The sequence below is a fragment of the Plecotus auritus genome (genome assembly GCF_963455305.1).
Source record: "Plecotus auritus genome assembly, chromosome: 2".
Taxonomy (NCBI): Eukaryota; Metazoa; Chordata; class Mammalia; order Chiroptera; family Vespertilionidae; genus Plecotus; species Plecotus auritus.
The window spans coordinates 20,371,228-20,397,552 of NC_137771.1; the positions used below are offsets into that span (position 1 = coordinate 20,371,228).

General features: G+C 46.8%; 1 protein-coding gene across 7 annotated transcripts; it reads right to left on the minus strand.

Moving 5' to 3' along the window:
* Positions 1–1,396: 1,396 nt before the first annotated feature.
* Positions 1,397–24,992, minus strand: PEF1 (penta-EF-hand domain containing 1). 7 transcript variants are annotated; one of them, XM_080657304.1, is made up of 7 exons: positions 24,605–24,656; positions 17,768–17,875; positions 11,954–12,373; positions 8,335–8,611; positions 4,956–5,111; positions 4,312–4,455; positions 1,397–2,345 (listed from the first exon to the last, which is right to left on the minus strand). In XM_080657304.1, the coding sequence occupies exons 3-7, from the start codon at positions 12,320–12,322 to the stop codon at positions 2,116–2,118; spliced, it is 1,176 nt and encodes a 391-aa protein (XP_080513430.1). In that variant the 5' UTR covers positions 12,323–12,373; positions 17,768–17,875; positions 24,605–24,656; the 3' UTR covers positions 1,397–2,115. The 7 variants fall into 7 exon arrangements, with proteins under 7 accessions (XP_080513430.1, XP_080513431.1, XP_080513434.1 ...); XM_080657305.1 differs by having other exon boundaries at positions 17,768–17,898; positions 24,605–24,650; XM_080657308.1 differs by lacking the exon at positions 4,312–4,455 and having other exon boundaries at positions 24,605–24,632.
* Between the last annotated feature and the right edge of the window lie 1,333 nt (positions 24,993–26,325).

A 26,325-nucleotide genomic window follows, 5' to 3' on the forward strand; every position in this document is an offset into this window, starting at 1 on the left:
CAAAACCATGGTCTTGCCAGGGGCCCAGCCCAGGAATGCTAAGCACCCCTCCTCGTAGGCATCACCAGGACATGTGGAATGTGTGAGCCGTCACCCTACTCTCCAGATGACTCACCAGCCCTGCACATCGTGGACATTCCCACAGATGTGCAGGGTGCTCAGTTGGGCTGGGCTGTCCTGCCCATTTTACACTCCTTTTGGCCTTAGGATCCAGAGCTGTTTGTCAAGCTCGTAGCCAGGCTTGGAAGTGCAGTGTGCAGAATGAGGTGTGAGGGCTGGCCCCAGACTCAGAACCAACTGTGCCCACAAGGACCAACCTAGGTCCTGGGCTCCTCAGCCCTCGCTGAGCACAAGGCGAGTATGACTGGCATCGTTCTAAAGTGGGTTTCAGTAGACACTTGGCTCAGTGGGAACTAAGAAACAGAAGCTTCCCCTACTCTCTGCTGGTTGAACCCAGTGCCATGTGAGCCTTAGGCCTCCACTGGGGGGACCCACATGAACTGGAGAAAATTCAGGGGACGTGACCAGAATAACAAGGGGAGAGATGCTCGGTGAAAAGCTGCCGAAGAGCCCAGGACTTGGGGGGAATGTGTGGCAGATTCCAGGCATCTGGAGGGTTGGCATGCACTGAACTGTCACTGGAGGTTGGCAAGCAGAGGCTGGACTCACATGGGGCCATGAGGGGCTCGAGCTCTGGATGGTGGCTGGCCTCTGGGAATGCATCTAATTCTACGACTCTAGCCTACAGAGAATGGGACTGAACTGCCCAGTCCGACATACCTGCTGGGCCTCACTGAGCTGCCAAACAGCCATAGTTTCTTTCCCCAGCCATCCACTGCAGAGAGGAGAGCCCCGCCTAGAGCTTGGGAGCTCTTATCTTCACCCCCAAAGCAAAAGGATTCTTGCACCATCACCCACGATAAGGTCCCCCAGGCAAACCAGGTGTCTGGTGTTTGGACTGAAATTTTGTCAGCTCACTATGGACATTCAGTGTAGACTGGTTATCATGCTGATCGGAAGAGCCAGCAGACAAGTACAGCTGTCTGTGCTTAATAAACACAGGGGGAAAGTTATGACTTAATAAATGCAGTTTGTCTAGAGGATAAAACCAGGGAGGGCTTGAGATAATAAAAAGGCCAGGCTGTAAAGTTTGGAGTGGCAGCGTCCTGCCCAGAATGCCAGCCCTAAAACAGTTATAAAACACATAATTGGCCTCTTGAGCTGAGTCCAGCCCCTACCCTTCAACTTCACCCTGGTAAGTGACAGCAGCCTCTTGTAGACGGTGCCCCCTCAGCTGCTACTTTCTGAGCGGCGTGGTACACAGTAGATACTTAAATCTTTGTTGAATGAAAGGAGAAATGAGTGACTGAACAGATGAGCACATAAACCTGTAGCTGGGAAGGCATGGTGGAAAATGTGGAACAGAGTTCATCCTTTTATTGAAGCTTACAGTTTCACTGAACTTTTGGCTCCGAATGAAAAGGGCATTGGCAGAGGGAGGTGGCAACTGCCCCCTGGGGACTGAAGCCAGGCAGAGAGTGGTGGGCAAGTGAGGGGTCCGAGCTGAGGAGTGCAGCAGCCTGGCCCAACATGCTCAGAGAGCAGACTGCCCAAACTCCCTGAGCAGGGACAGCCCCAGGTGGCTAGGAGTTGACACACACGGACTGTGGGCATGGGGGTGGTGGAATGCAAGCCCCTGGTGCCTTGGGCACATCTCTTCCATGCTTGGTCAGATTCCACTTTGGAGAAACTGGCTTCATTTGATAGGACAGAATGGGTGCGGGGAGAGAGGTGCTCATAGTAAAACGCTGATGAACACTTACGTCAGGGCACAGAAGGGAAAGAGAGGCTGGAGTCCAGCCGATCACAATGACTGACATCTCCTGCTCCTGCTGCAAGGCTATGCTCAGAGCTGAAAGGACATGTAACTTCCAGTTCTCTCCTACGCCAAGCCCAGGACCCACTATATGGTGGCTATGACACAGGGGTCCCAGCCCTCGGCGAAATCGCTGAATCAGGAGGAGCAGGAAAAGGAGAGCAGCCCACATGCTTCTCCCACTCCGAAGAGCCAGGAGAGGTGCCCCAGTGCACACCACTCTCTACGGACGGGCTGGGTCAGAGCATCCGAGAAGCTGTCATGGTGACGAAGTCCTCGAAGCTGAGCCGAACGTTGCCCTGCATAGCTGTGTCCTTCTCCCGGAAGGCCTCGGTCAGCACCTGCAGCTGGGTGCACACCTGGATGAAGCGGTCTAGCTGCATGGCGGGGTTGGCGGAGCGCGGGCAGTAGCGGGAGATCAGGAGCTGGCTGAACTGGGGGCTCAGGTTGTAGCCCATTTGGGACAGAGCTGGACAGGAGGGGCACACAGAGCAGACACAAAAACCCATCGTGAGCACTGCCATCGACCAGCTCCACAGAGCACAGCACTAAGGGGACTTGGAGGGATCAAGCACCGAAGGAGGAAGAGGACAGAAGTTCCAAGGGTCTGTCCAGGATGGTAGCAGCACAACAGGGGCTTCTGCCTGGATGCTCCCTTAGCTGGAAGGCCTCGTCCCTTTCTCTAAATCTCCATTACGATCTGTCAGTCAGGGGCTCCTGGGGCCCCAGAATGACACCAGGCCACCCATGCTCAGCTCTGACTCGTCCGCATTACAGAAGGAAGTCTGAGACCCCTAGGACCACTTAACCGGGGCAGACAGCCAAGGCAGCACAGCACAGGGGTCCTGAGGGCCTGCTCGGGAGTCAAAACAGCCCCTCAGCAAGTTCCTTAACCTCGCTGGTCCTCTGATGTACCATCTCTAAATGGGAACAATACTTACCTGGTCAGTTTCAGTAAGGATGAAAGGAGATCAGGTAAAGCACCTGGCACAGTGCCTGACACATAACAGACGCTCAGTAAGTGTTGTTACAAATAATAAAAACATCATCGACCCAGGCAAGGCTGTGGGCAGTTCCAAGGTCACAGCCTGCGTGCTGCTCCTCCGCCTGGGAGGTTTCTTCCCTCCCTCCTCCGCCCCTCCCTTCCTCTCTGCATAATCTACTGCCCCAGGCTAGTCTCACCTCTCCTTTGGCTATGCGGCCGGCCAAGAGTGTGCTACCTACGCCATGCCTCAGTTTTCTCATCCATAAAAGGATAATCAAAAGGGACCCTTCATCTAAGGGGTGGGGGGTTGGGAAGAGAGAGATAATAAACAGTACCTAGCACATGAGGAGAATGAATAATGTAACATGTTGAAAGTACTTATTACAGTGCTTAGCCAACATTCATTCAGTAACTACTAGTTTGGTTGTGATAACATCACCCTTACCAATATATACTCTGCAAAAGAGTAGGTGATCAGTACAGGCCATCCCCTCTCCCTTCTGCCAGGGTGCAGATATGGTGAGCTCCTCCCGTCCCCATCACAGAACTCCCTAGTAGGACTGAAATCCACAGCCAGGACAAGGGGCTGGGTTCTTTGGGGATCCCTTTCCCCTTCTCAGGTGGCAAAGCTGCCTGTCAGGTTCTCATCAGACCACGAACACTCTTCCTCTAGAGCAGCGGTTGCCAACCTTTCGGACCTCATGGACCACCAGTTGGCGACAGCTGCTCTAGAGTCAGAACTGGAACCAGACCTGGAACTGTGGCCTCTGATCATCTTACCCAACTGCAGCATTTAGAGTGGTCTGGGCCCGAGTGGGGAAGGTAACTGCCTTCTGGCAGAGCCAGGAACAGAAGTCATCTTTCTGAGCCCCCATACAGGGCTCTTCCCATTCTGCATGCTAGAGACTAGAGCGGAGAGCGCCACACACACCACAGATACTGGTTTCACAGGACCCTGGGCTACTACATTTCCATCCCTGAGGCTCTGTACACTGGGCTTGTCTCACCTAGCACTGCCAGGAGTCCCATCATCAGGAGTCCAGCCCTGACCCCGGACCCAGGTGTTCCCCTGCCCTGGGTCTTGGCTCAAAGCCGCAGCCAGGCCACAGAAGGAGAGGAGTAAGTCTGTGCTGAGGGCTGCATTTAGCAGGGCAGTGGACATTGGTAGTCAGAGGCTAGAGCAGTGGTCGGCAAACTGCGGCTCGCGAGCCACATACGGCTCTTTGGCCCCTTGAGTTTCTAGCAAAGGCCAGCTTAGGAGTACCCTAATTAAGTTAATAACAATGTACCTACCTATATAGTTTAAGTTTAAAAAAAATTTGACTCTCAAAAGAAATTTCAATCGTTGTACTGTTGATATTCGGCTCTGTTGACTAATGAGTTTGCCGACCACTGGGCTAGAGAAAAGGCCCTGCTCTGCTTAGGGAGTGAAGAGAACACTGCCCCTCACCTTGCTGCAGCTCTGTGTAGCTGATGGAGCCCGAGTGGTCTCGGTCGTACTGCTGGAAGAGGTTCTTCCACTGCTGGATGAACTTCCACAGGGCTGAGAAGCCGTGGACATCGATGCGGCCTGCCTTGGTCTTATCAAACATGTCTTGGGGAGACGGGGAAAGAGGGAAGGCGGGCTTCAGGGCTGAGGGCCAAGAGTCCTCAGGCAGCCCTTCTCCACGGAGGCAGCCCTTCTCCTCAGGCTGGATGGAATAGATTTCACAAAACCACAGACCCAAGGCCCAGATGCCTCTCCCCAAGACTTACCTCCATCGAGTGCCACAGCAGCCCCCACCCCTGGCCACCCCTTCCAGAACTGCGTTTTCTCTGCAGGCTTGGCAGATGACCCCCTTCCTGCCATCTCCTACCAGGGCATGGAGTCCCATTCTGAAGAATGGGAAAGAGTTAGCCCGTGACTCAGCAGGGCCTAGAACTCAAGATCTCAGGGGAAGCGCTCTCAGTCTAGATCTCTCCTTGAACCCAGTTTCCTGTCTGAAATCCCCCCTGGCTAAACGGTTTTTCTGAGAATGGTCACCCACCCACCTACTGTCAGACATCAGGTGGCTCTGCCCCAGCCTGAGCCCACAGGGAAGGGCTGGTGCTCACTTATCATCATGAGGCATGTCTCGTCATTGAATGCGGACCAGTTGGAGTTGACCAGGGCCTGCTTCAGCTCCTTGACAGAGATGTAGCCACTGTGATCGGAGTCCACTGACTGGAACCAGGAGTACGCCTCAGGGTCCACATTGGGAGGGGCGCCGCCTGCAGGAAGGGATGCAAACAGGGAGTCAAACGGAGGTCTCGAGGCCAATCCGCAGAAATGCTGGAAGAGCCAATCTAAGTGCCTCCCTGTCTAGGGGTTCTCTCTATCCACAAAGATCTAAGGGGACCTACTCCTTCTCTTTTATGGCCCTGCTCACTCCACCGCGTACATGTTTTTAAACCACCTTCCTGGTTAGACTTGGAGCAACCTCTGGGCAGGAGCCTAACTCATCTCTGAATCCCCAGGGGCTAGCACAGAGGCAGGCACCGAGAGGGAAAGTGCTCAATTCGTGCTGAGCTGGCCTCAGTGTAACAGCACTCCAGACCAAAGGCCTTTCCAACCTCCTCACCTGAACTGCTTCTTCCTTCTGTCAACCCAAGACCCCTCAGAGCCTCAGCCCCCAACCCCCATTTTATAGCCCTGGTTATTTAAATTCTCTGTGTAGCAGTTTTCTTATCTGTAAAATGAGGCCACAGTAGCATTTACTTCATAAATTATGAAGATATAATTATATGAAAACCCTAAATCAGCGCCTGCTACAATCTAAGCACTATGTGACTGCAGATTATTAGTGCTGCTGTGTGTCTGTTGGGAGTATGTACCGTAAGTAGCTTTGTGCGTCTGTCAGTAGATGGAGGAAAGGATTACTCACTTGAAAAGACATGTGGAGTGAGCTGGAGAGTAGGGGAAAGGATGATAAATGAAAGTGGAGAAGCACAGAAGACTATCTTAGGAAAGGCCAGAGTTACACAGTACTGCTAAACCTAATGGCTTATCTGGCCACAAAAAAGGCCCCTTCGCACAGGCGGTATCAGAGACAGCCACAGGCCCTACTGGAGCACAGAAACCACCACCCAGTCCCAAAGATGAGGCCAGGAGGTTTGCTTGATGGAGGGACTATCTAGCTTCTTTGAATGGGAAATTAGGCAGCCCCACCACCGTCCTTCCTAAAACAGCAGCTTTGCCCTGGGGAGTGAGGGCCACAGCCCCCAGAGGGACAGTCTCTGTAACAGGTGGTCCCTGCAGTTTGCATAGAAGAGCCCGGGATCTGAAAGCAAAGAGCTCTGACCCTTGCTAGTTGGTACAACCTCAGACTAATTGTTTCCTTTTTTCAGACCTGCTTCCTGAGGTGCTTGTGATGATAAAATCAGATAACAGCAACAGAAAGTTTTAGCAAAAGGCCTGGAATATGTGCAGGCCCATTTCCATGGAGGAAGGAATACTGAGTAAACTGGATCTGAAAGGATGACAGAGCTGTTACAGGGAGAAGAAAAAACACAGAGGCACAGAGCCTGTTCAGAGTACTCCGAGGGGTCTTGGATTGATGGGAGGGAGAAGCCATTCAGGTGAGGAGGCTGGAAAGTCCCTTTGGGTTTGGAGTGCCATCCGGATATTTCCAGTGGGTGGTGGGGCACCTTTACTGGTCAACCCTGTCTTACAGAGCAGTGGTGCTCCAACCTTAGATCCTGGATTCAGTGGGGCTGAGGTGGGGCTTCAGGTGGAGTCCCATTCTTTTTTGCAGATGATATATGGATCACACTTTAAAGCACTGCTCCAGGAGGCCACTAGCTGCACTGCAGAGGTGGCAATGGTGGGTGGCCGGCTGGGTGAAGAGTTAGAGAGAGAGAGAGCAGCTAAGAGCCTAAGGACATCTTTCCTTTCTTCTGCAGTCCCAGAGATTATCTCTGGCCTCAGGCCCTGGAGGGATAAGCCTCCAATGTAAGGTTTCCCTAAAATGACCTCAAGTAGGCTCAGAGACAAGATTTTGAAAGGATGAGGAAGTCCACCATGAAGCTGCTGAGCTGAAAGCAAATGGCCAGAAGCTCTGGGCTCTGACAAGATAAATGCCACAGCTCAGTGTTTAGGACCCCCTGGTCTGAACATCCCCCTCAGAGCCTCCTGCCTGGGTACATCTGCTAAGATGCTGCAGCTTCCCAGCAATGCCATGCCCAGGAGGCCCTTCAGGTGCACCAGACTGGTTCCAGGCTGCCTTGCTGCTGGCTTGGTATCCTGGGAACAGCATATGGTGAAGAGGCTGACTGAATGAGTGTGGGAGGAAACCAGGGACTGGGCATTCACCTCCCCTGGCCCCTGAGACCACTCAGAAATCTTCAGAGCCCGAAACCCTCACCCAAGATTCTCTGCCTCCACGGAATAGCCAAGCCCCCACTCCCTCCCCATGTTGTCCAGTATATCACCTTTAGTGTCTCTGCTCTTTATCCCTCCCCTAGCTCATCTCACCATCTGCCTGCCTAAGCATCTGTCAGTGGTAAGGCCCTTCCCATATCTGCTATCACATTAAATGCTGAACACCTCCTTCCTAAGAATGTCTCAGTACGAATCTTCTCAGAGAACAGTTTATTAAGCCATTCCCACATGCCAGACACTGTGCTCATGTTTACTTGCACATTCTTATTTTATCCTTATTAACAATGTTGTGAGGGACATTCACCCATTTTACAGATGTAAACACTAAGGCTTAAAGAGATAAAGTAATCTGGTCAGGTCAGTAGGTTGTCTGATCCCAAAATCCCAAGCTATCAACAACTACACTACCTTGCCTTTCCACATATAGTAGTCAGTCTCCCTTACACAGAAATGGGGCTTCTTCCCATGATAGGCTGTATTATCTCCAATTATTTGCTCACCTATGCCCTGCCCCACCGTCTCCCCTGTAAGAGCATTGTCCATCCTCTCCACTGCCTGGTGGCTTGCAGAGCCCCTCCATGAGGAATATCCACTCCCACCTTATTGGTAAGAGGCTGGACCAGGGGGTGTGGTTTGGCCAAGAGAACAGGAATGGGAGATAGAAAGTACTTGAAAGCAGAAACTTTAAGAGGTATCACGCATTCCTGCTGACTCTCCTGCTCTTTCTTATCTGCAACAAGAACAAATCTCAAATAACGGCTGTTCCTCCAGCCTGAAGCCTGGAAAGAAAAGACACGTGGGGCAGAATCTCAGCAGCCAAATGCACAGCTGCTGACATGTAAGCAAGAGGAAGTAAGTGTGAGCAAGCAATAGAAAATGTTTGCTGTTGTAGCCAGAGAGACTGGAGTTGTTGTGACCACAGCAAAGCTAACTAAAACACTTCTATTCCACTGATGCAAGCTGAAGCTAGAAGCAAGATGCTAGGCTGCCTGCACATTACAGGAAGGACAAGGATGGGCCCTGGGTAACTGAGACCAAGGTCAGAGGCATCTGGAGCTCCAAATCCCTACTTACCTGGAGGAGGTCCCTGTCCATAAGGCGCAGGAGGTGGGGCACCATAGGAATTTGGAGGTGGCTGACCATAGGGGCCCCCTGAGGCTGCACCACCATAGGGTCCTCCTGGAGCTCCAGAGGGGAGGCCCCCAGGGTTGGGGTGTCCATAAGGCGCTCCAGGGGCAGGACCTCCTCCATAACCGCCACCAGGGGGTACCCCGCTGCCATATTGCCCTCCACCAGGGTAGCAGCTACTCGGAAGGGCTCCCGGCGCTTGGTCGCCAGTTTCTGAGGAGGCCTGTAAGAAGAGCAAGGTATCAATCTGAAAACCATTAACAAAAGAAAAAAAAGTTCTAACAACAGTGTCGGGCATAAAGAAAATGATCAATAAATCATTATTAAATCATTATCATCATCATCATCAGAAAAGTCCTGTGCAGTAAACTCAGGCGGAGATATAAAGGAGAGGGACAAGTTCTGAAGGAGCTCACAGTTAACAGGAGAGGCATGGAAATCCTTTCCGTAACACCTAATGAACCCGCATAAGGAAACAGGTGTTTAAAATGGACGCGTAAGTCATGTGCCACGGATCACAAATGAGATGGTGAAATCAGGGAGGGTTTCCCTAAGAAAGCAGCATTTGAGCTGAGACCTAAAAATGAAAATGATTCCCAAGGGAGTTGGGAAGGGGATGGCGACCCAATTTACTAGTAACCTCTTCAGCCAAAAGAGAGGGACTTGTTCATATCACACTACTAGAGGCCTGGTGCACAAAATCGTGCACAGGTAGACCAGCAGGGCGATCGGGGATGGGGGTGAGGGCCCCACTGTCATCCGCCTTGGCCAGCCTGGCGCCACCACTCACCAGCCCCGCCCCCCATCGCTGCCACCTGTCGCCTCCCTCTGCAGGATGACCAGCAGGGTGATGGGGGAGGAGGGTGAGGGCCCCCGCTGGCACATGCCTTAGCTGGCCTGCGGGAGCTCCTTCATTGAGTGTCTGCCCCCTGGTGGTCAGTGTGCATCATAGCGACCAGTCGTTCCACCATTCGGTCAATTTGCCTATTAGGCTTTTGTTATATAGGATGAGCTGAAGGTAGAGGCGGAGCTAGATCACTCCCCACCCATACCCAAACCCAAAGACTCCCACTGCTCCTGCTACAGCATTCTTTCCTTAAGCAATAGGGAACAGGATTCCAGGGTAGGATAGAAAAGGGGGTGGGGACTGTGCAAAGTCTGGGCACACCCAAAGAAGAGGCTGGACACCAAGCCAGGAAGTAGCTGCTCCACAATAAGCCCTGTGAACAAAGCCATAAACTGCATCTGGCATAGGGCACCCTCGGAAATGCCCCAAGGCCAACAAAGCAGGGGCTGCCAGACAGGTCTTCTGGCCTTCCCTATCACATTCTAGGGGCCTGGTGCAACCTGGCAGCAACCAAACCCTTTCCTTTCCGCCCTGCATTAAAGCCCTCACGTGTACTGTTTACAAAGCACTTTCACATACACACAAATGCTGCTGGAAAAATTGTGTCAACAAACCTTGCTGTGACCTGCACAGTGGGTTCAGGAGGAACTACAAGAGGGCCAATGCACAATGAAGACACTATTCAAGAAATAAGTTTTAAGCATGGGGGCCAGGTGGAACCTCTTTTGGGAGAGGAACCACGAGTCCTAGTCTTGCCTGTTTTTATTTAGCTTAGTCATACATTGCTTTTAGTAAAGCATGTAGGCAGAGCACATAATAAGCAGATAGTATTAAAGGTCGATAGAAGTCAGTAAAAATTTACTCAAAGATTATCAGGTCAGGAAATGCTTCCAGACACCGCAATCTCAGCAAGAGCAATCTGTGCTGCCATCAGCCCTGCTGACGCCCAAGGTTTATGGGCTTCCAAATTCCTTGTTGCACTTTCATGCCAATGCTGCTATGCGGTGGTCTCTGGCATCTCCCCCTTTTTGTTTTCTTAATAAATCTTAAAAAGTGTATGCTGTCTGTAGGGCTTGAGTCTTTTTAAGACTTCATTTGCATTTTGCAGAGTAAAAATAAACACACAAGCCCAAGAATAAGAAAGACAATAGTGGTTATGCTAAAAGGTAAATGTAGGGAGATCCAATAAAAAGGACTGAATTTTTCCATATCCTTTTTAAATTGTTGCTAGGCATCTAAGGAACTAGTTTGTAAGTTTGCCTGGGATAATTGTGCAATATGTTGTTGTAATTCTAAAATATCAAGGGTTGTGTTACCTTTACCCTAAGTACCAAGAAGGTGATTTTTTACTGATTCCCAAGGGTGTAAGGTGCTGTTATAGGGAACAGGGTCACACAAATCTAGGAAAAATTATGATGACACTGTAGGGACATTCTTTGCTCTTAGCTGTGGATTTTATCACTCATTCATAGAACTGTAGATTTTAGTGCCAATAATTCTATTTCAAATTGACTGTCAATTCTTTTTTGTATGGATAAGGTCTTAGTTATTTTTCTTAACTTGTTGTACAAACTGAAAAGTTTGAACAGTTTGTACCATGGATGAAGCAGCAATTCCTACAGAAGTAAGTAACAATACTAGAGCAAAGAGTCCTGCAATTAACATTCCAAGGAATTTTTTTTTTTTTGTCATTTTAAGATTTTTACTAGGTCATGTAATATTTGGTAGGTTTGATGAGATTCCCAAGGCTCAGTTAGGTTAGTAGGAACCCAAGCGAAAGCAGGTTGTCTTAATATCATGAGGGAATCCTTTCAATAGGTGGAATTAACACAATGGGATAGTGTGCAGCCTGTGTATGATACCTTATACAACTGACTTGTATTAAGGCGTACCTGGATGGGGCCCAAGAGGAGTACAAAAAGATCAAATACACAGGCGTTGGCAAGTACTGTCTTATTGGGAGTTCCCCATAAGATGTAAGTATGAGTGGAGTTATTTAAGCTATAGTGATAACTATACCATTCTATAGGTGCAAGTGCAGCAACTAATTTCCATTGCGTGTTTTGTAGAGGCCAATGATCATGTTGTAATTGAGATCCAACAAATCCTCCTCCATGCCACGAACTGGAGTGATTAGATTCAATATACAGGTAGGACGCAGTCCCTTTCCATTTTAAGATGTGATTGCTACTATACACAGACCCATGGGGGCACCAATTCACAAAAGAAAAACTATTATTAAGATTGCTGTTGGTGGAGTAGGCACTATAACAGTCTTGCCAATTAATTTTTTCCCCTATGTGGTACCATTTATAAAAATTTTTACATAATGGCTTAGGGGGGATATCTTATTAATGTTACATTTTCTGCACCTCTCCCAGGAGCAACCAGGGATAGTGGATGTATGTGGGCTTTTGCCCCTCACCCCCTTCCTTTGGTGTCCATGCTAACCAAAGACCTCTCTTTAATTCTACACACAAAGGTGCAGTAGTTTGATTCTTTGTCATACAAAAGGGAAGCTGTGTGGTGACACCTGTATAATTATAGTTTGCCCAGATACTTCCTTGTCCTACCTGTGGTCCCCCAGGGATGAACAAGGTGCTTGGTATTATTGGTGACTATATGAGGTGGGGGATCAGCTCAAGTAAGGGGTCTCACCCATGGAGGGTCAGGAACATAAGCATAATACACTTCCCCATGTACCCCTAGTAGTATTACCGCACAACTGATGACTGCTAGCGTGGCAAGGAAAACATTCTCAGGTGTTCTCGGGATTCTTGTGTCCTCACAAACTTGCTCAGCTTTATGAATTGTCTTCTTTACCATCCCCCATGTCATTTCCAGACTCTCTCTTGTCTGCTTCGTTCGCCTGGCACTCCTTATCTTCCTCGCATTGCTTAGGGCTACTGCTACCTGGGGGCAGAGTGGTTGATTGTCTGCGGCCACAGGTACAGGTTGAGGTGGTACAGGTTGAGGTGGTACAGGTTGAGGTGGTACAGGTTGAGGGGGTATAGGTTGAGGGGGTACAGATTGAGGTTCTGGGTGCAAGGTCTTCAATAGTTTGGTCAGTTCCTCCCGTGGATCCATGTTGAAGTTTGATGTTCCTTTCAGGAATCCACTCAGGCTTGGAGGAGTTTCCTGGAAATACACAAGCATATTCTCGACCAAATGTTAACAAAGGGTCAGGACCCTTCCATAAATCAGCCTCAGGATCCTTCCACCTGACCAAGCCTTTTTCCTTTGGCTCATCACAACACCAGTGCAGCTTCATTGGGGTCTTACCATCAATGTTACAAGTGAAAAAATTTAAGGTAATTAAGGCTTGATGGTAGTCTACCTACGGGAGATTTCTCTAGTATTTCCCCTTTTTGTTTTTCAAGTTGGGATTTTAGTCACTGATGTTGGTGTTCTATAATTGCCTGTTCTTGGGAGTTGTATGGTATTTCTGTAATGTGTTGAATTTTTCATTTTGTATAAAATTGCTGGAAATGACAGTTTGTGTATGCAGGTCCATTGTCAGTTTTAATCATTTTTGGAATTCCCATGACAGCAAGAGCAATGATTAATGGTTTGTTTTGCCATTTTCCCTGTAGATGTGGTGGCCCAAAGGACCTTTGAAAAGGTTTCTACAGAGACATGCAATGCCCCAAGATGTCCAAAAGGAGTATAATGCATTACATTCATTTGCCAGATATGGTCCCTTTTCAATTCTCGAGGGTTAATTTCTGTATTAGGCCCTTGAGGCAGATGTAACATACAAGTGGGACATTCCTTGATAATTTGTTTAGCCTGCTGTCGAGTGATTGAGAATTATTTAGATAATATTTTGGCAGGCTGATGTAAAAGCTGATGAGATTCTGTGGCTTGCTGTAATGAAACGACTAACTGATTGACACAGGCATTTTCTTTTGTTAATTGACCAGGCAGGGTGGTATGAGCCCTCATATCCTATATAATAATCCTATATAATAAAAGGGTAATATGCAAATTGACGGGGAAACGACCGGTCGCTATGACGTGCACTGACCACCAAGGGGTAGACGCTCAATACAGGAGCTGTCCCCTGGTGGTCAGTACACTTCCACAGGGGGAGCACTGCTCAGCCAGAAGCCGGTTCATGACTGGCCAGCGCAGCGGCGGTGGCAGGAGCCTCTCCCGCCTCCTCAGCAACACTAAGGATGTCCAACTAACAGCTTATGCCCAATCCTCCGGGGAGGAGGCCTAAGCTGGCAGGTGGACATCAGCCGAAGGGTCCCGGACTGCAAGAGGGTGCAGACTAAGCGACCCCCCCTAAGTGCATGAGTTTTCGTGCACCAGGCCTCTAGTGAGTAATATAAAAGGGATATTGTCTTTGCTGTACAATTTGCTGTACTGTTTAAATAGTATAGACTTGGGTCACTGAGCCATTTTAATCGAGCAGTTTCAATTTTGTTTACTAGGGCCAGTAGCAGAGGCAGAATTAGAAATATTGAGAGGCTTCTGGAAATTTTGCAATGCAGCCTTGATAGCCTTTAATTCAATACTTTGTACAGAAGTGTGACTAGTGTGGATGACTTGGTCTGAATTTTTGTATGATAAGCAGCCTTACCATTAGAGGAGCCATCAGTAAAAATAGCTAATGCTTCAGGAATAGGTTCCTGTCTAGTATTTTTTGGTATAATAATAGGGGTGTAATATAAAAATTGTAATTTGTATTTTAGTAGGTGACAACTAAGTGCCCCCGAATATTCACTTAGTCCAATTTGCCAATTTAAATCAGTCTGAAATAAGGTTTCTAACTGCTTCCCGGTAAGGGGAGGATAAATGTACTGGGGCTTTTCTTCTTTAAGCTGCCTGCAGTGCTTTTTGAGTTGAGGCATTAATTGAGCCATGAGTTCTATATATGTAACCAGTTTTAGAGGTTTGATGCCCTAGATCAGCCGTGGGCAAACTACGGCCCGCGGGCCGGATCCGGCTGTTCTATCCGGTTCTCTTGCTCTCCCCTCCGCTCCTTTACTTTGAATTTATATTAGTTCACACAAACACTCCATCCATGCTTTTGTTCCGGCCCTCCGGTCCAGTTTAAGAACCCATTGTGGCCCTCGAGTCAAAAAGTTTGCCCACCCCTGCCCTAGATGAATTTACTTAATAATAGCAAGGGAGTTGTTATTTTGGAAGATGACCCCAGTGGGACTGTTTGTAGTAGGATTAATCTGTCCTAACACAGGCAACTTAGGCTGTACCCATGCTACTTAGGCTGAGGATATTGCCTGTTTAATTTTTAGTAACTACTCCCTAGCTTTATCTGTCAACGTTTGGGGTGAGGAAAGATCAGTGTCACCCCTAAGTATATTGAATAAATTTATCATTGTTTCTGTAGAGATTTTTAGATAAGGTCTTAACCAATTAATGTCCTTTAATAATTTCTGAAAGTCATTCAGGGTTTTAAGGCAATTTTTTTTTGTATTTCTACCTTTTGAGGCCTAATACATTGGTTTTTAATTATGGTTCCTAAGTATTTGAAGGGTGTTTCTCTTTGTACCTTTTCTGGAGCAATTTTTAAGCCCTATTTAGGAAATTTTTTCTTTAATTCAGTGGTCGCCAACCTTTCGGACCTCACGGACCACCAGTGGTCCGCAGACCACCAGTTGGTGACCGCTGCTTTAATTGGGTAAACATTGCTAAAGTCTGCTTTTCCTGTTGGCTTGCCAAGAGCAAGTTGTCCATGTAATGGATAATGCATGGTTGAATAGATTGAGCAACATATTTTTGACACAAGGTGGGGCTATTGGCCATTCCTTGAGGCAAAACTTTCCATTGATATTTTTTCATAGGCTTTACATTGTTAATGGATGGTACTGAAAAAAAAGGCAAATTTTTGTTTAGGTGCCAAAGGAATGGTGAAAAAAAAATTCTTGAGATTTACTACAATAAGAGACCAATTTAGAGGTATTTGTGAAGGCGCTGGGAGTCCAGGCTGTCAAGCTCCCATGGTGTGTATAGTAGCGTTAACTGCTTTAAGATCATGTAACAACCGCCACTTTCCTGTCAACTTCTTAGGTATTGTCAATATAGGAATATTCCAAGGACTATTGGTAGGCTCTATGTGGCCAGCCTTCAGTTGTTCCCGTATTAATTCATGAATATGACCTAATTTTTTCTTGGTTAATGGCCACTGATTTATTTATATAGGTTTATTATCTTTTCATTGTATAAGGTTAGCATGAGGGTGAAGAGATTGATTAATGGCCATTCCTAAAAAGGTTGATATTCTACTTCTTGTTTTCTTGGGTTCCTTTGGCTTGAATGGGTTTTCTAAACCCCTGATTATTTTTCCCTAAACCTTGACCACCTTGATACTCCGTCTGAGTTATTAACTGCTATCCCTGCCAGTAACAATACGTGCTTGTAAACCCTCCAAAACATCCGGCCCCATAAGTTGACTGAAATTCCGGAGCCTATATAGGGCTGAAACCCTTCTGTTTGTCCTTTCTTATTTTGCCATTTTAACACTGAAGTACTACGTTGAGTATTATCAGGAACTCTGACCCCTGTAATAGACACCATAATTTCTACTACAGACCAATTTGGAGGCCAGAATTCTTTACTAATAACACTGACATTAGCTCCAGTGTCTACTAAACCCTTAGCTTTTCCTTTATTTTTAAATTAATTATAGGGTGGGTTTTACTAATTTTATGTATTTAATAGATATTTGAGCTTCCAAATTTTTGTGTTCCTCTTTTTCTATCTATAGCCTTACCTTGCTGAATATAAGGTATGAGTAGGAGTTGAACAATTCTTTGTCCTGGGGTAACTTGCATAATCTGTTTGCATTCTAGTATTACCTTGATTTTCCCCTTATAATTTGAATTTATGACTCCAGGCAAAACAGTTAGTCCTTTCAGAGTGTTTCCATTTCTTCCTAAGACTAATCCTAACGTTCCTGGTGATTCAGACCCCGATCCCCATAGGAACAGCTTGCCAAGCTGTGTTGGTGAGATTAAGGCCTGCATTGCCTGGAGTGGCTTGGATGAGGGAATTCACTGTGGGCCTTGCAGGGCATAAACCACCTGTTGTTGACTGGGCTGGGGAAAGCCCCTTTCGCCATTTCCCTGTGGCTGCCCATTTCTATGAAATTCAGATCTACATTGATTAGCCCAGTGATTTTCTTTCTGACATTTAGGACACAAGGAGGGTGCAGCTGCGCTGTTTGAAGTGGGAGGTGGAATGCTCTCGCCTTTCTTCTGTTGTCCGTCAGCCTGAGTCCTTTTTGGCTGCCTACATTCCTTTAGGAAGTGTCCTGGCTTCCCACAATTAAAACATTTTTTACTCCCCGCTATTACAGCAGCAGCTAGTAAGTTTGCTTGAAAAGTGCTTGATTCTACATCCTGACATGCTTGAATCATTTCTGTAATAGTACCACTTTTTCTTAGAGGTACCAGACATTTTTTTACAATCAGCATTGGCATTTTCATATGCTAACTGCCAAATCAAGTGTCTCCTGCTGTTACATGCTGTATTTGCCGTCTCACTACTCGAGTAAGGTGAACCACGAAATCAGAAAATGATTCCGTGGGTTCCTGCATACACTTAATAAAAGCTCCCTCAGGATCCCCTTTAGCTGGTAAAGCCCACCAGGCTTTTCTTCCACAAAGTCTAATCTGCTCATAAGCTTGTTGCACATACCCTAGTTGATTTTGCAAGTCACTGTATTGTCCTGGTCCTGCTAACATTTCAAAAGTTATTTGAACATTCTGCCCTCGATTAGTACGATCCTGCTCTTGACATCTCTAAAAATTCTCCCTTCCATAGCAAGTAGTCCCCTCCATCTAGGGCTGCATGAGCCAAAAAGTACCAATCAAAAGGAGGCAGGAATGCATCAGAAACGTTAGTCATGATTTCTCCAGTAAAGGGAGCTGTAGGACCATTTTGTACTATGCTTTCACGCAAAGCCTTTATCATTTTAAAGTCAAATTTGTCATGCTGTCTTAGTATTTGATTTGAATTATGTGGGTTAGCTACCTCTATAACAGGAAAAGCAAGTCTCTCCTCCACCGTCATGTCCCTTAATCCCTCTCGGACAGCTTTTTGAACAGCTGATTCTATTAGTGGCAAATCAATATTTCAGGATCAGAACACAGAGGTGGAGGAGGACATGAAAGCCATTCCTCCAATTTTTCTTTTTGCTTCTCTGTAGGAGCAGTAGGAGCTGAGGGCGTAAGGGAAGAGGTCTATCCTCCTTTGCCTCTCTAAAAAGTTCCAGCAAGTGTAATACCATGCTCCACAAGGAGAAACAATTTGGGGGCAAGTTTTTCCCCTGCTGATGAGCTCTCTTCAAATTCTGTCCTACTCTTTCCCAACACTCTACATTTAACGTACTCAGGGATTATGTCTATGATGATATGCAAAAACTGTAAGAGTACCTTCTGACACCTTAATCCCCTTTTCCTTGAGCATGTAAGCCAACGTCTGCAATAATGTTTTTCCCCTTCACTTGAATTCTGCCCCATAATGGCCTGGCTAATTTCAGAAAAGTCCCCGTCCACTTACGGTTGCAGCTGGCACAGGCTTGTGAGTTCAGCGAACTTCCACTTTCACTTTGTTCCCCTCAGGCGAACCTTCTCTTCAAGTCCCTGTTCAGGCGCCACTTGCTATGACCTGCACAGTGGGTTTAGGAGGGACTGCAGGAGCACCAAAGCACAATGAAGACACTACTCAAGAAGTAAGTTTTAAGCATGGGGACCAGGTGGAACTTCTTTTGGGAGAGGAACCACGAGTCCTAGTCTTGCCTGTTTTTATTCAGCTTGGTCATACAATTGCTTTTAGTATAGCATGTACGCAGAGCACATAATAAGCAGATAGTATCAAAGGTCGGTAGAGGCCAGTAAACATTTACTCAAAGATTATCAGGTCAGGGAAAGCTTCTAGACACCGCAATCCTAGCAAGAACAATTTGTGCTGGCATCAGCCCTGCTGACGCCCAAGGTTTATGGTCTTCCAAATTCCTTGTTGCACTTTTCTGTCAATGCAGTGGTCTCTGGCAAATCCTCTTATAGAAAAAAGGAAGAAACTAGTAGGCTCATTTTTAGATGAAGAAACTGAGGTGCACAACTGTTGAAATACTTCATTTAGCAAGCATTTACAGAGTGATGACATTATTGCTAGGCCTGGGGGCACAAAACTAAATAGGGTCTGTCCTCAAGGAACCCACAGATAATTATGATAGTCTGATCAGTGCCACCAGAAACATCTACTTAAACGCTATCAAGAAGGCATGAGCTGAGGAATTTCGTTCTGTTTGTCAAATGATAAATGAGCGATAAGATGAAAAATTCATGAAGTGGGTCAAGGAAGGCTTCTTGGAGGAGGCAGGTGTAATATTGAAGCTGGCAGTGAAGGATGCATAGGCCTTCTCCAACAGGAAGGCAGAAAAGGACATTCCAGACAGAAGGGAGAAGAGAGACAAAGGCACAGGTACCGACCTATGAGCAAGCATGGAGTGGTCAAGGAGTAGGCTAAAAAGCAGGGGGCAGAGGCAAGAACTGAGAGGTAGGCTCTTGATACACCTCTCCTGCAGCACTTCAGTTAGCTGGTGAGTTATTGGTGTCTTAAGAGTAGTTTCTGTTGCTGTCTTCTCCATGCAACAGTGAGCTCCCCAGGGGCAGACAGTGGGACTCATTCATCACAGTGCCCCAGGATCCAGCACAGTGCCTGGCACCTGCAAGTCTCCATAAAAATCTAAACAAATGACTACCACTCTGAAGAGTTTGGGCTTTATGCTGGAGGAAACAGAGCACCACAGAAGGGTTTCCAGTGGGAAGGAACAAGATCAGAGCCTTGTTTAGAGATTTAACCAGCGGCAGTGTGGAGGATGAGCTAGCGGGGGGAGGCAGTAGCTAAGAGAGGGAGAGGCAGTAGGCTAAGCCCTAGGCTGGCAGGGCCTGAACCAGATAGCAGGCTTGGAGATGGAGGGAACAAGATGAATTCTGAAGCTATTTCAGAGACAGACTAGACATGACTTGGCAACTAATTAGGTTAGGGAAGAGCTGGAGGGAGGAGGAGGGAAGGAAAATGCTTGGAATGACGCAGATTTCTAGCAGCACAAGAATATGAAGTGGAGCCACCAACTGAGACAGAATCCAGGCTAGAAAAGAGGTTCCCAGGGTCATCAAGTTGTTAGTAAAGGTCTGAATCAGAAATGAAAACCAGAATCCCTGACTCCAGGTTCTTTTATACTACTCCATGCCGTCAGCCTTTTTAAAGCTTTCCCAAGAGCATTTCACGCTGATAAACACAAGATCGTGAAAGGGGAAGAAAAAAAAAAAAAAGACAGGAAGAGTTCAGTAACCATGGTTTCCAAAGCATCACAGAAATGAGTGAGGGAGGGGCAATTAACATTTCATTGAGGCTCTGCTAAATGCTTCCGGTTCAATTGGCCTTCACTGATCCTCAGTCCTGTAAGAGTAGTTTTATTCCCTAAAAAAGCAGCATTATCTCCATTTTACAGATGAGAACATTAAGGTGCAGAGAGGTTAATACTGTGCCTGTGATGATGCAGCTAAAACAGGTGAGTTGGGATTCTAATCAGGATCTGCATGACTCCACTACACTACCCTCTTCAATAAATGTGTGGGCGTCTACAATGTGCCGATGCCAGGGATTGTCCTAAATGCATGTCAAATATGATCGATTTTTACTGTAGAAGGGGGTGTGGGGCAAGGGTTGGATTAGTGCTCTTTCAGGTTTCAAGTGCAGGAATGAGGGATATGCAGAAGAATCTTGTTCTTTTTGCACCCCAGTTCCTAGACCCAATTTGAGATCCACAGCATTGTAAGAAATCCAAAGACCTTACAGTCCAACCTTTCAGCCAATGTTGGAATCTTGGAATCTGTCTATATTCCTGCATGTGGTGAGAGCTCACATCCTAAATAATCCACTCAGAAAGTCCTCTATTTTCTTTTGGCTCTGAAGGCTCATGCCTCTACATCCAAGACTCTTGTAAAGGTTGGAAGGGTCAAAGGTTGATCCATGCTAAGTCCTGATGGGGAAGAGAGTAGGCTGCATTGCCAAGGCAAGTCTGTTCTCCGGAGCTATCCCTCAAGTGCCTGCTGGAGGAGGCTAGAGCCTATTCTAAGGGGTTAAACCAAGCATGTCAAACTCAAAGGCTGACATGGGCCAAATAAACAAGGTTTAAAAAAAAAAAAAGGCTTCGATTTTCATAGAAACGTAGGTTTATTTCGATAGAGACATACTGAATACAAAAGGCTGAAATAAATGAGTAATCATTAACATAAAATAATAGAACATTTTAATAAAAATTAATATTTTTTCCTTGAACATTAACTTACCAGACACTGAATAACTGCACAAATTAATAAGCAGATAAACCTATTTTTCTTGTTCTCCAAAAGTGAAATATTTCCTGTTGCGCACACCAAACAACTCAGTACAAGACTAATGACATGTCAACCAGCTGCTAAAATATTCACTGCTAGTATCAGTGGAGAGAAATGGTGCGCCTGCACATAAGGCGTGTAAGGGAAATGAGTGCAACACAATTATAGTAATCAGTCATTAGCGAACGTTGTAGTTCGTTATTAATAATTATGTATAGCTGACTGGTTTGGCTCAGTGGATAGAGCATCAGCCTGCAGACTGAAGGGTCCCAGGTTCAATTCCAGTCAAGGGCATGTACCTTGGTTGTGGGCACATCCCCAGTAGGGGGTGTGCAAAAGGCAGCTGATCGATGTTTCTCTCTCATCGACATTTCTAACTTTCTATCCCTCTCCCTTCCTCTCTGTAAAAAATCAATAAAATATATTTTTAAAAAAATAATTATGTATAGCAGGATATTGTAAAAATTAAGTTACGAAACTTTTATTAAAACGTTTCTTACATACCATGTTGGCTGGGCTGCAAAAATATATGTGGCCCGCGGGCAGAGTTTGACATGCTTGGGTTAAACAATCCTGAGACAGGAGTGGCTCAGACATTCACCAGCAGAGCCTCCTAAAATATTTAAAGTCCAGAAATCTGCAGCCAATAAACAGTGAGCCAGGAAGTGTCCCAAGATTTCAATTACCATGTCTGAGCTGACACTCCAAATGTTCCATCTTTCCCTCCAGCTTCATTTCACCTGAGCTGCAGACCCACATATCCAACAACCTCCTGGACCTTCCCTCCAAATCTACTCCTCTCTGTGTTCCCATCTCAGTAAGTGGGAGACCCTAGTGCCTTCCTGGGCACCTCCTCTTCCCTCCCCTACGACACCAGGTTTTCTCAACTCTACCTCCCAAACGCTTCTCAAACCGTTTTCACCAGATCACTGTTTTCTCTAACCTAGATTAGTTCAATAGCTCTGAAACTGGTCTCCCTGCCTCAGTCCCTCCTGCCTCAACCCATTCCCACAGTGCTCCGTGATAGCTCCAAAGCACAAATGGGAGAAAACCCTTCAGCAGTTCCCTCACTACTCTTAGGACCAAGTCCACACTCCTCAAAAAGGTATCTGGTCTTTGCTTACCTTTCTCACTTCATTTCTTACCCCTTTCTCCCTCTTCACAGCACATGGACTAATCTTAAATTCCTCCAAAATACTGGGCTCTCACTTGCTTCCTGGCCTTTGAGCATACTATTCCCTCTACTGGGATACCATTCCTTTCTTCATCCAGCTAACTCCTACTGGAGATTCAATTTGGGGCTTAAATGCCGCCTCCTTTAGGAAACCGTCCTTCCCTGGAGACTGAGTGTAGGTATCCCAGCTGTGCTGTCCTAGTATCTTACACTTACTCCCACATTTAATACTTAGTACACTGTCTGTACAATTTATATATCTATATCCCTTTTCCACGTGGAATAATTATTATACCAAAACACCATATCAGGCACTTTACATGGATTATCTCATTACAACACCCTTTTAAAGAAGGGGAAACGAAGTCTCAGACTTTTCCAAGAATTTTCTGCAAGGAAAATCTAGGCAGAGCAAGGATTTGAAGCCAAATCTCTCTGGCCTCGGAGACTAATTTCTAAGCATTGAAACCCACCAGGCTGGCTCCTCCACAGGGCCAAAGGGGACTTGAGTTTTACTACTCCAACACATAGTCATGCTTGAGGACCCTGGGCTAAAGGAAGTGGAAAATTAGTTTTGACTCCTAATAAAAAGCTGGAGCATCTAGAGGAAGTGGCACTACGTTTTTGGATGCTTTAAAACAACCCATTTCCTTTCCTGGGATACCATGGACCAGGAGCTGAAGAGGTAGACAAGGGTATGATGGGGAAACAAAAGCACTTCTTCTTCTATTCCAGACATGTTTCTCTGTACTCCTTTTCAATATTTCACTGAGCATAGGCCTAGGCAGCATGACATGATAACAACAATCGCAGCAGCAAGAACTATGCCACCACGCACTGGCACACACTACGTATTAGCAATGTGCCAAGCTTCCTATAGGTTTTATCATACTTCATCTTCTTTTCAGTCCTGTGAAGTATTAGTCCTCTCTTTTTACAAGTAGGAAACGGAGGCTCCAAGCCCTTAGATAAATTTGTCTAAGGGCATATAACTATTAAGTAGTAGAATTAGAATTCTAGCCTCATTCTGTCCAACCTGGAAGTTCAGGCTCTTAAATTCTATGTCACTTCTTCTAGGTCGAACACAAATTACCTCCAAAAGCTTATTAAAATATAAGGCACTTCCTAGTTGCACAACAGGTCTATGATGGAACCCCAAAGTGTGCTTTTTTAACAAGCTCCTAGGTGATTCTGATGCAGACCATCCACTGAAAAACAATGCACCGTGACAATGTTTACCCAAACCAGGTTTCTCAGGGATACTAGTATTAAAAATAAAAATAAAAATGACTACACATTTAAAAAAAGGGGGGGGGGGGTGTCCCATGGTTAAGTAAGCTTAAGAAATACTGAGATGCCCTGTGGTGAAACTGTTCAGCTCTGTTTAACAGAGTATTCTGCAAATTTATTTAACCACAGAATCTTCCTCCATTAGCAATACCTATTAACATTTCACAAGACTCAGAAAATAGAATGGAGCTTGGGAAACACTGCTAGGTTATAGTACTTCCTCCTAATGGTGGCCCATGCTGGCCTCTTTCCTACCTCTGCTAAGTATGCAACGAAAGGAGTTTAAGATCTAGCCCTGGCCTCATCCCCTCGCTTGCTATGTATGACCTTGGACAAGTCACTTAACCTCTTGGGCTGGTGCCTCAGCTATAAGCTGGGGATAATACTCCCTGCTAGTATGCCTACCAGGTCTTCATGATTGAGATAATGGAGATCCAAACACTGTGTGCAAAACCTGTATGGCTGCACTCCCTCAGAGGGTTCTTGTCCCATCTTTTGGCATGTTAACTACACTCAATTGAGCACTTTGTAATACCCCATATGACCAGTTTAACAATTTTTCCCTGCATGGTTTTATCTCCTAAATGAGTGTGATCTTGGGTGACTCAGGAGCCCTCTTTAAAATGAAGGGACTATTTTGAGGCCCCTCCCAGCACTGACCTTCTAGGAGTCTAGTAAAAATCAAAATACGTAAAGGTAACACCTGTTACACCCTTAGGAGTACCAAATGGCTTATAAGCATCACTTCAATACTCTTCATAAGAGCTCTACCAGTATGAGGTAGTCCCTATTGCTTGGCCCTATTTTACAGAGTTGGAAACTTGGGCTACGAAAGGCAAAATACCTCGCTCGGGGGAACCTTCCTGACTCCAAACTGTTCTTAATCTCTCAACCATTCTACCATCCAACAAAGGATGTGGCACAGAATCGCCTTGCTGGGTGTTCGTGGCTGGATCAAGAAGGGCTGCCAAGTGGAGAAGCAGCATTTGCTGAGAGCTCCAGGGTATGCTGCCTAATTGCCTGGTGACTGCAGGGAAGTTTGTGTCTTCTCTGCGTTTCATTTTTCCTAGGTCTGAAATGGAGGTGTTGGACTAAGTAGTCAAACAAGCTCACATGTGGAGTCAACCAAAACCATAGATTCTCCTGATTTTTCGGATGCAATACCTCAGGGGCGTGCTTTTATCCGACGCCCCAAATGATACCGACGGACCAGTGCTCTAAACGCAGTGTTGGCGTCCATGACCCGGCCCGAGCACCCTGCGGGAGCTTTGGGAAAGCGTGGGGCCCAGGCCAAGCCCAGCCTGAGTCTGGGCGGGGGAGGTCCCAGGTCCCCAAAGCCTTGCGTGTGAGACGTGCAGTTCTGCGTGACGTGAGACCGGCGCAACAGACGATCGCTTTTCCCTTCTCATCCACGCGAGACCTCGCTAAAGTCAACCTCAGCATGGGAAGGGCACAGAGAAACAAGAGAGAAAGCAAAGCTGGGGTTTTAGGCCCCTGCCTGTATTCACCCGCCGTTCACAAACTCACCTGCCCGTAGGGATAACCGGCCATGTCGATTCTGACGTAACAAGTCGGAGAGGGGTCGGACTTCCGGGTCTCAAACCGCTCCCTGAGGACATACCCACTTTTGCTTGGCTGGTGCGCCTGTCAATCCTGGGCGCAGAGGTCGACGGAAGTGACGCCACTGGGCGGTGGTCAGATGCCTCCCAGAGAGGCGGGAGGAGTTAAAGGTCGGATGGGGGTTTCCGGAATTTTGTTCGCTCGCTGTTGTGGCGTTGTTCCTCTCTTTCCTGCGGTAGAGTAGGCTCCGGGGTAGTCAGAACCGGGTACTTAGTGAGAAGCTTAAGTTAGGTGTTACGGCGGTGGCCATATTTTAACCTGGTAAACTGGAAACATCACAGTAACTAGTTCCTGTGTCACTCCAAGTTTCCGCCCGAGGTGTGGTCGGGCGGTTACCATGACAACAGGGAACAGAGGCCTCTTGGGAAGGATAAAGGCAACGGCCGCAGTACTTCGCTCTAATGTCAAGACGCCACGAGTCAATTAGTAGCATTGGAGTGGGATGTGTGGTCTTTGTGGAGAGGAAAATCCCCCAAAATGGGAGAGGAAAATTAGATGAATAGTCTCTTCTTTCTTTCTTTCTTTCTTTTTTTTTAAATATATATTTTATTGATTTTTTACAGAGGGGAAGGAAGAGGGATAGAGAGTTAGAAACATCGATGAGAGAGAAACATCGATCAGCTGCCTCCTGCACACCTCCTACTGGGGATGTGCCCGCAACCAAGTTACATGCCCTTGACCGGAATCGAACCCAGGACCTTTCAGTCCACAGGCTGACGCTCTATCCACTGAGCCAAACCGGTTTTGGCGGTCTCTTCTTTCTTAAGTGGGGAAACAGGTCTGAAGAGGCAGTGAGTTAGGGGCAGAGTATGGCCTAGAACTGGGGTCAGTGTGTCAACAGATGATCATTGGCTCCAATTCAACACCAACAAGAATCCCCAGTTTGGGGTGCAGTGAAGAAGGAAACTTTATTCAGTGCAAAACAGCTGAATTGCAATACAGCATGACTATGAAAACTGGAGCTGTAGAACAGTCCTGGGGCTAGGGCCTCTGGCTAGAAGGCGCTGTTCTGCTCCTTGACCCCAGTCACCCCAATCTACTCAGTCTAGTGGGTATTCTAGCTCAGCCGGGGAAACACTCACATTCTCCATATCTGAGGAGAGAAATTGAGCTCCTAGAGCCAGAGGGGAGCTGGCTTATATAGACAGAAGTCCCTGCCCTGGTTCCTGATTGGTCCATCCTCATGCAAATGAGGGCTCCAAATTCTCACGTTTGGTTGATCTAAAAGGCACTGTCCTGATTGATCAGAATAGAGTTACTCTGATTCAGGGGAGCCACACAGCTCTGGTTGGATGGGGAAACCCTCAATCCTTTTGGTTGAAATAGGATTCTAGGAAACCTTTATGAGGGCTGGCTTTCTAACTGTATGACCTTGGGATGGCAGAAATACAGTGCAGGCAGGCAGTTCAGTGCAGGTCTCTCCCTGAAGTGCAGTTTGCATAAGAGGCCCCTGTGCAGAAATGGCTGCTAGGCTCTGCTTTTTAAAACGAGTCCAGTTAGCCTCCAGGAGCCCTTCTTAGTAGGTGTCTTTTTTTTTTTTTTTTTTTTTTTACAGAGGTCATAAATGGATGCCTAGTTCTCAGCAGGGAAGTCTTGACTGGTCCCTAAAGCAGGTCAAATCCTGGTTA